The sequence below is a fragment of the Meleagris gallopavo genome, chromosome 2 (genome assembly GCF_000146605.3).
Source record: "Meleagris gallopavo isolate NT-WF06-2002-E0010 breed Aviagen turkey brand Nicholas breeding stock chromosome 2, Turkey_5.1, whole genome shotgun sequence".
NCBI classification, from domain to species: domain Eukaryota; kingdom Metazoa; phylum Chordata; class Aves; order Galliformes; family Phasianidae; genus Meleagris; species Meleagris gallopavo.
The window spans coordinates 46,769,415-46,786,803 of NC_015012.2; the positions used below are offsets into that span (position 1 = coordinate 46,769,415).

Genomic DNA, 17,389 nt, shown 5'->3' on the forward strand with positions numbered 1-17,389 from the left:
TTTATTACTTCTTCATTTCATAGTATATCAGAAAGGTGTTCATATGGGGAAGCTGACTGATAGTAAATGAACAGCACAAAGAGACTTGGGATATTAAAGGCAGACTACTTGTCACAAGAAGGTAAATCCATGAGGGATACTGTGCTTGCTGACATCCTGCAAAAGTTCCAGTAACAGTGAATTCGCTTTTAACTAAGCAGCCTCTCATTTCAGACTCTCATTTTTGAAAGACAGAGAGACAATGGATCTGCATGTTTTGTGACTGGTAGTAGTCTTTAGTTTTCATCCAATTTACTTCAAAAATGCTGAGAAACTGTTATCTTTTGATTTGCAATATAATTTCCAAGCTGTGTGCATTGTTAAAAGATGGATTCTGCTTGCCTTTAACACAGCAGCCACTCCAGTGTTACACAAAACAGAAGCTTTCTGGTATCACCAATTTTACCACTGGTAGGTTTTATTCCACACTATGTACTATATGTAATTACTCTCCAGGGCATTATTGTTCCCACATCTGCAGCTGATAGAGCTCTGTATTTTCACTGAATTTTAGGATGTAATTCATACTGAGCTGATTTTTGGTCACCTGCTAAGTGTCCTTGCAGATTATTTGGCAGCACATGAAGATATTCTACATGTAATAGTTTCAAATTTGCGGCTGCCCAGTTCATTGCTTCTCCTTCTTTCCGTGACAGGAATATATTCATAAACTGGCATAGCATGGAAGGAGATCATAATCACTCAATCATATCCCCTCAAGAAAGAATAGAGTTATATAAAATAAATTCCAGTGGATAGATGTTACAGTACCTAACAAAATGTAGTAGAAATGCATGGCTCCATAGAATGCCAGATAAATAAGAAGCATAATAAATCATAGCCACCTTAATTATCTGTTGATTAGGAAATGTGCTGGTTCATGATACTGAAGTACAATTTACAGCTGGAACCTTCAGTGGAACAAAAAACAAAAATGTGCCATTCTGGTCAGGAGTAGTGTTAAAGGATATCTTGTGAAAGTGACAAGCGGATTTGGAGTCTGTAAGCCTTGTGACAGTTGAGTAGCACTTTAAATTTTACTAGGCACCTCATATTTCTTGATGCTGTTCTTAAGTTCTGAACTGCTACTGTTAAACAGTTCCGTAAGAATCACAGTTGACCTGAATTTTTTTTTTTCTAGCCACTATGTTTGAAGGAAAAAGAATGAAAACATGCTACTAAGGAAAAGAGCCTTAATTTAAAAGGAGATTGTGAGATTATGAGTGGTCAACGGTAGACTCAAAATATTAGGCAAAGAGGGCAGTTTGTTATGAGTGGGCCTGTGAGAGTAGTGGTAATTCAAGTGGAGAAATTTGGGTGAGTAAAGTAAGCAAAGGGCAGTGGAGTATGACCTGGTAATTTCCAGGACAGTACCCATGTTTTAGTAATAACAGTACTCTGGCAGCTTGGAAGAGTTTGAGGCCCTTCACTGCTGGCACCATTTCTGATTTTTGATTAGGTGTGGAGATGAGCTCCTTCCACTGAAGTGGAAAGAAACCTTCCTTGGTTGGCAGGAATGAGATATGATTTGTCTCAGCAAGCCAGGTTATGAATTTCAGTTGGCAGCAGGGTGAAATGAGAGTACTTGATACTGGAAATCTTTCATGATTGCCTCCATAATGTGGTAGTTCCGACACCATGGGGTCCACATGTAGCTCAAAGGTGGACTATGGTCAGCTGGGTAAGTTATTCTAGGCCTGTGAGTAATTTGAGATGATGCTGGCATTTTCACTACATTCTGGCTCTGGAAGAGCTGGCCAGCAGATTGTTGTCCTTTATGTAGGTGCTTCTTGTTGTTCCTTCCAAGTGGTGACACATTGTCACTGAACCTGTTATCTTCAGAAGCTCTGGTAGAAATTTAGTCTCTCTGAGTTCCTCTGAACATGTGGAGCAAGTATACCCCAGAGCCACCTCATCAGTAATGAACATTTTGGTTACAGTCTAGCAGAACTGGCCTGTTTTACAAATTCAAACCCACTTACGGCTATAAACAACATTTATTTCATTCTGCAGTTGACTTATAAAGTGCTTGCACAAAGTGGAGAGAAAAAGATGAGCGGGATTAAGACCACGCTGGAAACGTTAAAGTAAAATATGAAAGAAGGAGCTAAAGTAATGTGTAGAAGGGCACACTGAGACAGCGTGACAGGTCCTTAGCAGTGGTGAAGCCACGATGTGTTGCGCTAGCTACAGCCTGATTGATGGTCAACCACAGTAGATACAAAGGAGTTAAACCTTAATGTGAAGAAAAACAAATGCATACAGAGGAATAAATTATTTAGCCTACTACTCACCCCTGTCAAATCCAATATTGTTGGCTTCCAGGGTGAACTCATGAATATTGCATTGTAAGTACAGGAACTACTGAAAGGTAGTTAGGTTACTTAAGGGAACTCCAATGCTCCGATGTATTGTAAAAACTTTTAAAGCCAGGCTTAGCTACTTAATATCTCCTTAGTCACTTAATATCTCCCATTTTGTAACTATCCAATATAAACACGTTGGTTGGATGTGATAGGATTTACTACTTAAACAGAGAATAACTGTGCCAATGAGTTCTAAACACATCACAGTGTACCAAACTGCAGTACCAGGAGGAAAAACAGCAGTTTCAAACTTCACAATTTCAACATTTTTATTTTCAGATATGTATTTATAAAATGTGAAGCTGCTCTGGAGTTAGAATGTGGGATGCAAGAGTTCTATACTTTAAGGACCTTCAGATACCATGTGGAAAACCTTACAGTGGAAAACCGAGTAATTAAATGACAAGAAAAGTTTTAGCCTGCATGAGTTCATGCACATTCCCTCAAATGTCAACATCAGTGAACAATTTACATCATTGATCTCCTTTATCTTGTTATGAGATGGGCACATGCCAGCAAGATGACTTCCACAACACGATGAACTTGGTAACTAAGAGATGAAAATATACTGGATTTCAGAAGAGAACTAATGATAGTGTTTCCATTCTCTCTTTTCTGTTACAATCTGCACACACTCATGTAGGGTAAAGAGAGGTTAAACTACCGAAAAAGAGAAATAACTTTCTGTTCTGCATCCTTCTGTCTGCCACAAACAGTGTTTGATTCTTTTAAGTGCCATCCTCTGGTCTATTTGAAGGAATGTGTATAAAATATGAAGGGTGGTTGTTCAGTTCTCTTCAGTGTTAGGGTGAAAAGATACAGTCCTGTTTCTAATTTTGGCCACAGAGGAGGTGAAGAAGTTGCAAACTGAAGAGGAAAGCGAAAATAATGAAGAGGAAACTGAAAAGCATGCTGTATTAAGAATGGGTGAGAGGAAAAGATGTGATTAATGCTGCAGGTGTTCAGCTGTAGCCATCAGCCATTCCCTGCTTGGTAACGTGATTCCCCTTCACCTGCTTCATCTCTGAGAGAAGTTAGAGCTGCCACCACTTTTAAACAGAGCTGAGGGATTACAGCCAGGAATCTGCTCACGCATCAAGATAATGTCTGACATCATTGACCACCTGAAAGTGTTAAGTGAACAGAACAGCTGCTCTTCACCAACTTGTTTCCCTCTTTGTGTGCAAGTGCTGAATTTTAAAACTGTGGTTGTTTCACATACCTGAAATAAACTTGGTTCTCTGTTCTCTTTTGTAAGAAATCTTGTGCAGCAGATTGCAGAAGTAGAGCTTATGCTCACCTGCATCTGCTGCTGTAGGGAAGTAAATCAAATGTGGAGGATAAAAGGAGCAAAAATAAATGCATTGACAGGGTGCACCCATACATTTTAAACTGTACTGATTCATTTTATTTTCTTGTGTTGCTGTGTGTATAGATGTGGTACCTTGTAAAAGGTCTTGTTCTGAGGCTTAACATACAGACCTCATTCTGCTTTGGACTGAGCTCTTGTTAGAATTGTAAGGATGCAGTATTTTCCAGGTAAAAATTATTTTTGATATTGACTATACGTATCTGTGGTGTGGGACAAATAATTAACTTTGGAGAATGCTGTATAGTAATGCCTTTCTTTTGTCTTAGCAAGTCAGAGTGTGGATGTGTCTACATCCAGTCTCCTTTTGTTGTTTGTGCTCCATGCTTATGTTTTCAATTTATTTTGGTACTTAGGAATGCTGAATCATTAGAGAACACATTTTAACTCATTCTTCCAAATATGTTAGCTGCCAAAAAGATGAAATGCTTTGTTTTTAAGTCATCCTTTTTCAATTGGATTAGTTTCTTAATGACGATGTAAGATGTAACAGAAGGCTCTTCTGTTTATTCTTCTGCCTTTTTTCAGTGCTCCACTGCAGCTGTATGGATTTCAGACTTTGCAAACAAATCTCACTCCTGTCTTTCTTGTGATTTCTGGTTCTCATAAAGAAGATCGTGCAGTCTAGTCTGCTTTAGAGTTGGGTACTTATAAGTAAAAACTTATCTTTTTCTAGTTGCTACACTCTGCAGGTAGATAGGCAGGTACCTGCGGGTATCTGGATGTGTTCAAAGCAGCTGACACTGTCTCCATGTCTTCAGACTGAACAGACATGGATTTGATGAATGGACCATTCAGTGGATAAGAAATTGGCTGGGTAATTGCACTAAGGAAGTTGGAAGCCTCCAAGGAGATCTTATAGCGGCCTTCCAATTTTTAAAAGGGGCCTTCAGAAAAGATGGGGAGAGTCTCTTTCTTAAGGAGTGTAGTGGCAGAACAAGGAGTAATGGTTTTAAACTAAAAATGGGTATGTTTAGATGAGATAGGAAGAAATTCTTTACTCAGAGGACAGTGATGCACTGGCGCAGGCTGCCCAGAGAAGTTCTGTACCCCCCCATCGCTGGAGATGTTCAGAGCCAGGTTGGGTGAGGCCCTGGGCAGCCTGGTCTTGTGCAGGGTGTTCCTGACCATGGCAGAAGGTTGGAACTTGATTATTTTTAAGGATCTTCCCAACCCAAACCATTCTATGATTCTATGATTATGTGATCTTTAAGCTCTGAAATGAAGTATGGTAGTACTTCATTTAATTATATCTATCTGGTTCAGCTGGAGGAGAGGAGTCTAACTCTTTCACATTTCAACCATGCTTTCTACTAAAATATAAGTAAAAATGTAAAATCTGTTAGTAATTCTTTGTTGCAGTTGCTTTAAATGTGAGTGACAACAAAGTGATTTCTGTTAGAATGGGATTTCTTCTTTTTTAAAGTCTTCTTTGGAGTGTGCTATCTCTTATTGGCCTCAGTGTTTGTCTTCCTTGAAGTAGTCTTTGTCAAGCTTGTTAAAAACCTAACTGAAAAAAAGAGGCATCCAAGGAATCTAAGATCTCAAAGCATATAATTAAATTATACAGTCTGCCTTCTTGAAACCCACAGTATGAGAACAGGTGTTCATTGGGATCAGTGGAAGGTAGTGTAAAAATTAAATGTCTGGTAGTTAATATATTCTAGGGGTGCTGGAACAGGAGGAGGAGAAATATCAGAGAAAAATGGGCTGCGGACATTGTTGGGGTTGTATGCTCTCCCTAGTGAGCATCATCTACCTCTCACGAGTCAAGTGAACCATTACTTTGACCCAGTAAAGGGACCCAAAGTATAGGGATACCTAACCTCTCACGAGTCAAGTGAACCATTACTTTGACCCAGTAAAGGGACCCAAAGTATAGGGATACCTAACATCAGCAAGTGTTTAATTCTGTGATCTTGTAAGTTTTGTCTGTGTTGATTGGTCACGTTCACGTGGCAGAGGTGGAGTACTATCTGATTCCAAATTAGTATCTGTTCAAAAAGGAAAAACCTGTTCTGGTATCAGCCTCTGGCCTATCTTATATGTAAGCTCATTATTACCTGCATAATTTGTGGAACTAATGGACTCCTTTCTGGGAATGTGTGTCTCTGACATGAGTTATTTAACTGAGGAAATACTTCCTGGGCTGGAAAATGTTTGGCGAATTAGCACAAACATATTGTGTTTGGCTTAGTAAAAGTGGAATTATTAGGGCCTTTGGGTGGATCCCTAAATTGTTGGCACAGTGAAAAATTATCCGGTCTATTTTGTTAAGTGGTGCAAAGGTTCACCTGGAAACAAAGCCTCCCCTGAAAACAGGAGCATGGATTTTTGTCACGTTGGCTGAGAAATGGCTTTGCTTCTGAAAATGGCAGTTGTCATCCTTATTGCAAAATTAATTTTCATTAAACATGATTTTTCTTCCTTTGGATTTAATTTGGAATGGTTCTTGTCATCTTCTTTAACTGTGAACTAAAAGGGAAAAGAAAATGACAAGTAAATTGTTGTATAACTTTTCAAACCCTTGGAAAGAGCTGTCGTAATTATACTGTGGATTTTACTTTTTATAGCTGTAAGTACTAATTCACATAACTCCAAAATGAATTATGTATATTTGAATTGTTTCTTTTACCTCTGGGCTTTGATGCAGAGCTCAGTAAAGTCACTCTGTAATTGTTTTGAAGTTGTGCAGTGTTACATGACTACCACGTTGCCAGAGCATCACCTCAGCAGTTAGTTAGTCCATGTGATACATACTCGCATTGTAAAATGAAATGTAATCCAATTAGGAGTTTGTAAATCTCAAATTGCTATTTTCATTTTGTTTCTGCTAGCATAATAGGAGCCTTTTTCTCAAATGTCTCTTCTGCCGTGATTTCTTATGTTGTCTGATTCTTGCTGTTGTGTGTTTTGTGAGTGGGAAAACAAAAGTTCCTGTTTTTAAAAAGGTTTTCAGTGTCTTGCGTTTCTAGATCTGCTTGATTCAAACAAGTTTCTGGAAGAAGTATTTTTACTTCTAAGAAATAACTTAAACGCTTTCTAAAATGCTGAAAACAGATAGGCACTATCCAAAGAGAATTGATCACGTTAAACAAATACTTGCTTAAGTACCAGAAATCTCTCTGCTGCATGGCTTTGTTTATCAGGTGTACTTTCTGGTACATTAAGGTGTTGAAGTGGAGTAGTGACGTAAATAAAACCTTAGCGAAGCTCCAGCAATGAATCCTTAAAGCTAGCCGCATTCAGCAGCACTACAAGTGAAGATTTGATTACAGTTAATTATTGTGTTCTTCTAAAGCGGTATTAGAGCTGTAGCATTTATCTTGAATCTTGTCCGATTTTACCAAAGTGCATTCAGATGTTTTCTCAATCAGGGCATTGATATATTGGCCTCCTTTAAACTAAACAGTTGGCTGGAAATAATGGCCCCTTATTTCAGATTTCTCTATCTGTAGAGAGTATTTGTTTATGGTTTCTTTTTGGGGGGTTGTCATGGTTATTGTCTGTGTACAGAACAGAACTACCCTATCTGAGAAAATGAGTTTTGGAGGCAAAGGTGAGAACTGGCCAACTTAGAATCACTTGTTGATTTTGGCTGGCACGCTGTTTGTATGTAGAACAGAAACTTTACAAAGCCCCACTTTTATTTTAATCTTTTAAGAATTTTAATTAAGAATTATATTAGTATGATTCAGCCAAAAGATATTGGCTAATCAAATCAAGGATTTAATTAGAAATTAAATTTAATCTGAGTGCAGTAAAATTCTGCTTGAAATGAGTGAAATATCAGGTGCAAAACTTCGCTCACTGTATTGCAAAGTGCAACTCTGCTATGAAAATCAAAGCAGTTAATAATTATGAAGCATTGTTTAACGTTTCCATAGCCTTACAGATTCTTACAAAATCAAATGTTAGTTACCTCTGTACAATGCAGATGTTAAATTCATGACGTTTAGAGTTCTGAAGTCGTTAAGGGTGGGATTTTGAATTTCATAGAAAGGAAGGCTTTTGTGAAAGATTGATAAAGATTAAGGAGGGTAGGTTTCTGACAGAAAACTTTCATACAAATGTTGCAAAAAGAGAAGGCTTTGTGTTCTGTGGGTTTTAGATGAGCCCTGGGAGGCTCACATTCACTACTGTACCAGCAGATGAGATGTCCTGGAGAAAGCTCAACCAAACCAGCAATTGCCAAATACCTATTCCTTCCCCAGCTATTTGAGGAATAATAGCTTTTATGGTTATGGTGCAGAGAAGGATATACTAAACATTGCTAACAGTAGCAATAGTAATGTTCCTTTGGTAATAAAGTATAATGTTGACAGAAAGATGCCACGGATATCTGAGTATGTTCCCGTTCATTATAAGGGTATCCCTATTTCTCCTTTTATTTTTTTCTCTAGTTTGCAATTCTCTTTGGAAGTAATCTCAGGGACCGCTTGAGGAATCATTTTGCTTCTATGATGAAGATCTGTTAGCTGTTCAAATATCATGAGGCATACCAGAAATGCAGAACCAGGGCACCGGCCATGTATATGGAAACATTTTTTTGCAGCCTTCTTAATAGAAATACAAGCTTTCCCTATGTGAGTGGCATACATGCACTGCTGTAGGTGAAACCATGAGGTCCTGACAGTGTTAGCCAATTTAAAAGGCAGATGCTTCTTCATCTATAGCATTGATGCTGTTGCTTTTTGCTGTACCAAATATTTTTCTAATGTGATAATGTGACTTCAGAATGCCTTTTGCTGAAAAAATAACCCATGGAAACTGTCCAGGAAAAAAAACAAAACTGCATCCAGCTTCCTTTAGAACAGTGAATTACTGCTTGCACTTTCTGATTTTCTGGTTTCCCATTTTTATTATATGAGCTTCTAAACTGGTCTGCAAATATTAAATGTAACATGGAATAGTTCTTTCCTTGTAGTGATCCTAAGCAATAGAATCTTTCTGTTTTTGTTTTGTGTAGGTTTTTTGTTTGTTTATTTGAGTTTATTAAGTTTATTAAGACATAGTACATGTAGAAGTGGTACTCTGACTTCTGGCACATTAGAAATGTATACTGGAGTTACAAAACATTCTGCTCTTAGAAGATAAACAACAAACAAGTTTTATTCATCTTACAAAGTGGACTGGATCATCTTTTCCATATGCTGCAGGAATGGCTATGCAAAGTAGATGCCTACAATATTTCTCATCATTTTGCTTTGATATCTAGCTTAAGTCGAGGAAATTCTGAAGTATCGAGCAGCAGTAACATTTGGGCAGTAATAAGTACAGTGAAATGCATTGTACTGTGTTTTGAGGATCAGAATTCCAAGAGATGCTGCATGGGTGATATTGAGCTAAGGGACTGGCATTCTGAAGAGGAACAGTAGACTAGAATGTGCAGGGTCAGTGCTTTACCAGTCTTGTCTTTACTACCAGTGAGGATCAGCTGAAACTTAGGTTTTTTAATGGAATACTAAAATTACCATGCAATACATAATGGATAGTAAACAATGACCCTGTCTCAATATACTGAAGAAATCAGAACTGCTGAATGAACAGAAAACTACTTCTGCCAGATCATGTCTGCAGAGGATGCCTTTTTTCCTGTTGCAAAAACTGTGGTGTGCCTAGGTTAGTGACAGAGATCTGTAGGGTACGTGGAGAGGGCAAAGCAAGGACAGAAGAGGAGAAGCATTGGTATGCTGCTGGCTCTATACCTGGCATGACTGAATATTAACAAATTACTAAGGCTCTAGTTGACAAAAAAAAAAAAATATAATAAAAATAAAAATAAAAAAAATTCTTCATGAAACATGTCTAAATTGTGATAGGATATTTAATATTTAAAAGATGAGTCCATCAATCATGACATTGGTTTTCTTGACTCAAAGGCAAGACAGACATTTTCCACATTTTCTAGAAGTGGAAAATGGCTGGTGCAACTGTATGAAAGCAGGCTTAATGATCTTCAGTTTGTAATATGGCAGTTAATAAAAGGTATTTCTAAATATTCATTCGGAGAAGTAATCGACAAGCTTTTCCCTGCTGGCTGTAATAGCTAAGAAAGGTAATAGCCAAGAAGAGACTTGAAGCAGAGACAGGTACTCACCCATCTGTGTCAGATCTCAGTTTGGAAAGCCTGCAGGTTGCTGTATTCAAAATGGTAATTCTAAATTTTAATTTAAAAATTTTCTAAGTTTTAATTCTAAATTCTAATTTAATGTACAATTTTACATTAGATGCAGACAGACATGTGGCCATAATTCATCATTGGACTTACTGTAATGAAGGACATTGTGATTGTTTTCTACACCCACAAATCACGGTAACACTTCTCAGTTATCCAATTCTTTCTTCCATGAAAGTTATGACTGTAGAGCCGCCACCTTTCCCTGGATGATTTGGGGGTCAAACCAGACTGCTTTGTGTGTTGTTGATCTTGTTATTCCCATGATTGCTCCAAACTGAACTTCAATACACCTGGTAATAAAACTCCTTGATTAAAATGCTAAACTCGGTAATGTTAATCAAACATACAAAGCACTGTCAGTGGCATGTTGCTATGTTTATTTTCAAAGAACTTCTCGTCTAGAATACTTAAGCTGCCTAAAAACATTTAGTTCACTATTATTAAAAGCTCTGATAGTTGTGCCTCACAAAAATACTAGTACAACCAGACAAGTACCCCACCTGCACCCTTGGCCTCTCTGTTCTTTGCCTCAAAGGCAGTAATAAATATCATACAATGTCTGTTGCTAAACTACGTTAGGAATTTTGGAGAAATAACTGGGAAAAGAAATGTCAAACTTTTCTACCCTCTCTTTTGTGCTTTGGAGCCTAAAAAAAACACTTGTCTACAGCTTCAGAGATGATATTTGTAAAGAACACTGAGGCCTGCAGCACATGCGTGAGGAGTGCCAGGCCTAGGATTGCAGCTGCCTATTCTGCTAAATTATTCAGATAAATCCTAGGCATTGTTTTAGCCCAAGTCAACTAACAATGTCCAAACAGGGAGGGAGAGCATGCTGCATCAGTGGCTTGGGCTGGAGACCACTGCCAGTAGGCAGGTGAGATGTAGACAGTTTGGTTTGACATTGAGTGCACATCATCTGTGTGACCAGAGTTTGCCATTTGTCCTCTAGGCCCAGCAGTGACTAATGGTATTGTTTGTTGCACAAGTACATGCCTCTCCAGCGTCAGATTCCTTCTCTAGGTCTTCAGAAGATTCTTGTTTATATTTTAGATTGAAACGATTAATTTTAGCTCTCTCCATTTGGTTGCTACTTTCTTTTTTTTTTCTTTTAAACTGAAGTTTTGCAACTCAAGCATTCCTCTTTCATTAGGTCAGCTTCACTTGGAGCTGCCAAACTGCAGTGCTAGTTCACTGTGGTTCGTTGTATGGAGGCAATCAGTATGCTTAAGCTCATCACCATCTTTACTGGAAGTCATCAGCAGTGGTTTAGTGTTTCTTGAGTGGCTACTAATCTGCACTGTTAATGTAAACTGTATCACAAGGGGAAATTTTGTTTGTCATCTCCTGAATGATGTGCTTTTTATACTGAAGAACTTATAGCTTGCTGCTGGAAGTGAATCCTTCTGATGTCGACAGAATCCTAGAAATTCTCTTCTACATATCTGTTGGCTTACAGGCAAAATATTCTCTGACTGAGATATAAAGAAGCAAAAATACCAATATACTGACTCCATATTTTTCAATCTTTACTTAGGTACTTCCTTTCCCCAGCCAGGTGGTCTACAACAGAGTTGGAAAGTGTGGGAGTAGAACTGTGGTTTTGCTTTTGAGAATTTTATCAGAGAAACATGGATTCAACCTGGTAACATCTGACATTCATAACAAAACAAGACTGACCAAAAATGAACAGGTAAGCTACTCTGCTCAACTTAGAGCCTGTTCTCTTATTGCGTTTGTGAAGCTGAGAAACAAAGGCGTATACAAGCAGAAATCACACTGAAAAGTTGTATTACTGCTTTGACCTGAGTAACGTGCCAGAAATCATCATCCTTGAAGTGGCTTCAGTTAACAAAAGAAATGAATGGTAGAGCCAAGAGCAACACAATGTGGAAGGTTATAAGAAAAACTAGCTTCCATTTAGCCAGCTCTTGAATGTACTCAACACAGCAATTAGCCCAGCGTCAGTCCAGAGACTTAAGATTACAAGTGAAGTTAGGTGCTAACAGCTTCTGGGACCTGTATTAATGTATCTGCAGGGCACAGCCATTTGTCATATAGACGTGCCAGCATATGCAGAGCTAGCTTGGGTCTCTTAAGCAGAGTACATATAAGTAAAAGCCAGCAGTTTCTAATCTACTTTTAATAACCACTTGCTTCAAAAAATTCTTACCCAGGTCCATGCTAAACTATGTTGCCTAGTCTAACATATCCTTGATCCTGTCTCAGCCTCTTACTCATCTGCCTTTTTCATGTTATTGTACAACATAAAGCAAATGCAAGTGAAATCTCTCTACCTACATTACCCCTTTTTTTATGTTCCCTTAAACTCATGTTTCCTTAAAACTATGAAGGACATCCTTTTTGCAACTTTGAGACCAAAAGATTTTATTATTTACATTCATTTGTATCTTGGAAACCACGTGCTCACAAGTGTCAATGCCATCAATAGGTATTGATGCAAGTAACTCAAAAAAACTTGGTCTCCAAAGTGTACTGATTAATTCATATGCATTACACATGGCTGTTTCATGTTACCCATAGCTGTTCTTTTGATCTGCTGATTCAGGTAAATGCTGCAGCAGATGTCTGCATCACCCCTGAGATTAGCAAACCACAAGAGGATGTATGCAGTGATCAAAATACAGACTTAGGCCTACCAGTGACAACGTCCTGTGGTTAGGGGTTATTTATCTGTAGCCTTTTTATGAGCATAAGTTTCAGTGTTTGTTATTTTGGATATAACAGTTTGTTCCGATTTAAAATTTGAGAGCAGATGTTGCTACTGCAGTTCCCAAGTTCCCTCCTTCCAGTATTGCCATCAAGATCCCACAAGCAGTGAGCGGATCAGCTACCCTTTTAGGGCCCTTGAGACTGGGGGACTGGCAATCCAGGGCTGCCACACCAGCCAAAAGGCTGTGGAGGAGTCCAGTGTCACCCCTGCTACCCTACTTAGCCCCACTCAGTGACTAATGGCAGAGATAGAGCCTGAGGCTGCAGCTGTCACTGCATCTTTGTGTGTGTATGGGCTGCTGCTAGCACCACGCTGTCAGCAATGTGCAGCCTGGGGAGTTTGCAGAATGGTCCCATTGGATCAGAGGGCAAACTGTCATGTGTTATTCTTTCTTCTTTTAACTATTTCTGCTTAATTGTTGGATACAGGGTAGGCGATTTTTATTGGCATGATTGTTTTTGTGTTTTGGGTTGTTTCGGTTTTGTTTTGATTCATTACTGATTAGGAGATGTATAAGAAAATCTAAAATCCTCTGAGGTAGCAACAGCCACAATCTTTCACCCTTATTATCTGCTACATTTCTCTGGTATGCAGAAACATGTTAAACATAGTGAAAGATCGTATGTAAACAGTCTTCCCTGCTTCAGTCTGAAATATCAGGATTCAAAGAAGCCCAGACTGAATTTTAATGCAGCAGTTGCATTGTTTTTTGCACTCCACAAGCTGTTTGATTACCATATGGGAAATATCCAGGAACACAAATAGTGAAGTACGTATTGCTATAGAGCTGAAGATTTACTTTCTGTTATGCTCTGCAGTAAGTTTAGTCTCTTTATTTTGATTTATAGCTTATTTACATAGTTACAATAGGTTCAGAATGTAATGATTACTTTTGCTGGAAAGCACAGGTTACATGCCTGGCAACGCTAACTTTTCTCTCATTTAAGGTATTTTCAGTTGTATTTTGATTTTTTTCATGAGTAGAATATGAACAACAAAGTATTAAATTGAATAGAATCATAGAATCATTTGAGGTGAAAGGGTCCCTTAAAAAGCATCTAGTCCAAATGCCATGCAATGAACAGGGACATCTACAACTAGATAAGATTTCTCAGAGCCCCATCCAGCCTCTCTGTGAATGACTCTGAGAATGGAGCATCTGGGCAACCTGCTTCAATGTTTCACTACTCTCATCATAAAAAACTTCCTGCTTATAATTAATTTAGATCTCCCCTCTTTTAGTTTGAAACCATTTCCTCTTGTCCTACCACAGTGGATGCTGCCAAAGAGTCTACCCCCTTCTTTTTTGTAGCCCTCTTTTAGATATTGAAAAGATGCTATCAGGTCTTCCTGGGGCCTTCTCCAGGCTGAACAGCCCTAGCTCTCTCAGCCTGTCCTCGTAGGAGGGGTGTTGCATCCCTTGGATCATTTTTGCAGCCCTCCTCTGGATTCACTCTAGCAGGTCCATGTCTTTCCTGTACTGAGAACTGCACATCTGGATGCAGTACTCCAGGTGAGGCCTCACCAGTGCAGAGTGGAGGGGCAGGATCACTTCCCTTGACCTGTTGGCCTCATTTCTTTTGATACAGCCCAAGATACGGTTGGCTTTCTGGGCTGCAAAGACATACTGCTAGCTCATGTCCAGCTTACCATCCACCAGTACTCTCAAGTCTTTTTCAGCAGGGTTGTGCTCCATTCTTTCATCCTCCAGCTTGTACTGATAGTGGGGGTTGCCACCTGTGTACAAGACCTCACACTTGGGCTTTGTTGAAACACGTGAGGTTCTTTTCAAGCCTGCCTAGGTCTCTCTATATGGCATCCTATCCCTCGGGTATGTCAGCCACACTACACAGCTTAGTGTCATCTACAAAGTTGCTGAGGGTGCGCTCAGTCCCACTGTTGAGGTCGTTGATGAAGATGTTGAAAAGCATTAGTACCAGAACTGACCCATGAGCCATTTGTCTCTGATTTCCATCTGGATCCACTACTCTCTGGGTACAATCTAGCAACAAGTTTTTTGTCCATTGAAGAATGCATTCATCAAGTCCATATCTTTCCAGTTTGGAGAGAAGGATGGTATGGGACCTGTATGAGAGGCATTACTGAAGTCCAGATAGATGACGTCAGTGGCTCTTTCCTTGTCCATTGATGCAGTTACACCATCATAAAAGGCCACTAGGTTGGTCAAGCAGGATTTGCTCTCGGTAAAGCCATGCTGGTTGTTCTGTATCACCTCCTCCTCTTTTATGTGCCTTATCATAGCTTCCAGGAAGATCTGTTCCATGACCTTCCCTAGCACAGAGGTGAGGCTGACAGGTCAATAGTTGCCTATGTTGTCCTTTCTACCCTTCTTAAAAATCAGCGTGACATTGCCGTTTTTCCCAGGGACTTCACTTGACTGCCATGACTTTACGAATAGTATTGAGAGTGGCTTGTTGACATCAGCCAGTCCTATCAGGAATCTGGGATGCATCTCATCAGGCCCCTTAGACTCATGGCTATTAAGATTCCTCAGGTGGTTTCAAACCTGATTGTCACTTACGGTGGGGCGAACATCGCTTCCCCAGCTTCTGACCCATTCACTCAAGGAGGGTGTGAAGAGCAATTGCTAGTGAAGACTGAGGCAAAAAAGTTGTTGAATACCTCAGCCTTCTCCTTGTTCATTGTTGCTGGCCTGCCTATATTGCTCACTGAAGTGGAGGAAAGGGGCATATGCCTTGTTGTTCTTTCTCCCGTCTTTAATGTAGTGTAAGAAGCAATCAAGGTTCCAGGTTCCAGGCATTGGAATGAGAGAAAAGAGGAAAGGGCTGGGCTGTAGGCTCCCAGCACAAGCATGGGCTACTTGCTTGAAAAGTTATTACTTTCTTCCTCCTGTCATTTGTCTGTCCTGTGTTTGGTTAGAGCTTTGGTCCAGCCAAGATTTTTCTGTAAATATTTAGCTTGTGCAGTCTGCTAGTGTTAAATAAAGTTAAGTACGTAGGTGTTCTTAATGACTACGGAGATTACATGTAACTGAAATCCGTATGCTGGGTGCCTTTTACAGTCTTCTTAGTAAGAAATCTTCCCAAATTACGTCTGCCTGCCAGCAATTAGGAGTGCAGCCATTGGACATCCATGGGCATAAGGGAGAGGCTTCTGGGGAAAGATGAGTTAATTTTTGCCTTACCATTTACCATAATGTTTTCAATTAACAATTGGAAACTTCTAATTACAGAACTTATGTGTAGTATTTATGTATACAAAGACAACCTAATTGATGTGGTTTAAAATGACAGATGTACCAATGCAAAATGAATTCTTCCCCTTCTCTAATTACCCCTGTCTCCAGTTCTTGGATTCAGAGAAGGAAAAATTATTATGTTTACAGATATGCAAATGCTGATACATATGGGAGTAACTGATTGTCCTCACATCATTTCTCTCTACTACACGTCCTTTGGACAGACATCAGCTTTATTCATAATTCAGGTTTAACACACTAAAAGTCCATTGCTGTTTTTTCTTGAGTGCTTTTAAAGATAGAAAATTGGTCCTAAATAGCTTGGGGAGTTTAAGAAAATTTTGAAACAATTCCAAATCTCAGAGAGTTAAAATAAAGATTGGGTATCATTCCTGTGAGCTCTGAATTGTTTATGGAAATGAAGTAATACCAAGATGAAAGTGATATACCAAGTACCTGTAGATACTTGTGCATCCTGGATCCTACATGCCTTCAGGAGAGATGGTAGCCTGTATAGAAGAAGGTAAATAACTCAAAAGAGAGTCAGATTCAGATAGTCTTTCATCCTATTTATATTAGTTAGAGGAAACCATAGTGTCATCCATCTGATCTGACTTGGAAAATCACGTATCCTATCATCTTTGTACATTTTGACCACGGATTCTCTCCCTATGAAACACAGCAGCTTGAGAGAGTAGGAATGTTTTTTATGTTCTCTAGGCAAGATAATCATATGATTATTTCTTTTTGTTCCCAGTCGAATTTAGCTATTACAAGTCTTGAACTAAATAGGACTGCTCTGAACAGGCCTATGGTGGAGGATAGGTGTTTATGGAAGAGGGAGAGCTGTCCTGTCTTGCAAGGCTGGGTTGAGTTTGGTGTAGGAGCGATGTGGCTGGAACAAAGCCATCCTCCATGTTTCTTTCCTTATGGGCAGGGCTCCTTGCAGTCTCTCTCCAAGTCATTTTATTGTGCCATCTGCTGGATTGTTATTTGCAACGCAGCAATGACCAAATATAAATAATACTGCTGATGCTAAGCATGATGACTTGATTAAGTTGGCCAGCTGAAATCCTAGAATTATAGTGTGGAACAGTAGTCTAAGGAAAAACTTTTTGTTCTATGAGTGTGGCCTCTTGGTTTTCTTGCTCAGGTGGACGTTAGGAGATTCAAAAATGGTTTGCCGTTTATAGAGTTGCCTCTGCAGATCTGGTCTTTTTTAAAGGTCCTGTTTAAGGGTGAATGCAGAAATTGAATTTTGGAGAAAAAAAGTAGAATGAAAGCTTAAAGAAGATGTCACAGCGGTAGAAAGATGTTATGCTAGGGAGCAAAGCAGCATTTAGGGTGGTTTAAGACCATTTGCCAGACGGTACTTCTATCTCTTCCCTTCCATCATTGCCATTCCATTCAAAGGTACTCGCTTTCTAGGGGTCTCGACCATTACTCATTCTCTCCATGTGTCATCCATGGGTTTATCAGT

At 39.2% G+C, this 17,389-nt stretch overlaps 1 protein-coding gene across 1 annotated transcript in view; it reads left to right on the forward strand.

The window, feature by feature from the left end:
- The window catches only part of UST (uronyl 2-sulfotransferase), a gene marked incomplete at its 5' end in the record, with an annotated part of 157,817 nt that overhangs the window by 64,218 nt on the left and 76,210 nt on the right, over nucleotides 1–17,389 (forward strand). The window contains one exon of the mRNA XM_010707216.3: nucleotides 11,493–11,648. Within this exon, the coding sequence (XP_010705518.3) occupies nucleotides 11,493–11,648 (156 nt within the window). The remainder of the gene's footprint in view (nucleotides 1–11,492; nucleotides 11,649–17,389) is intronic.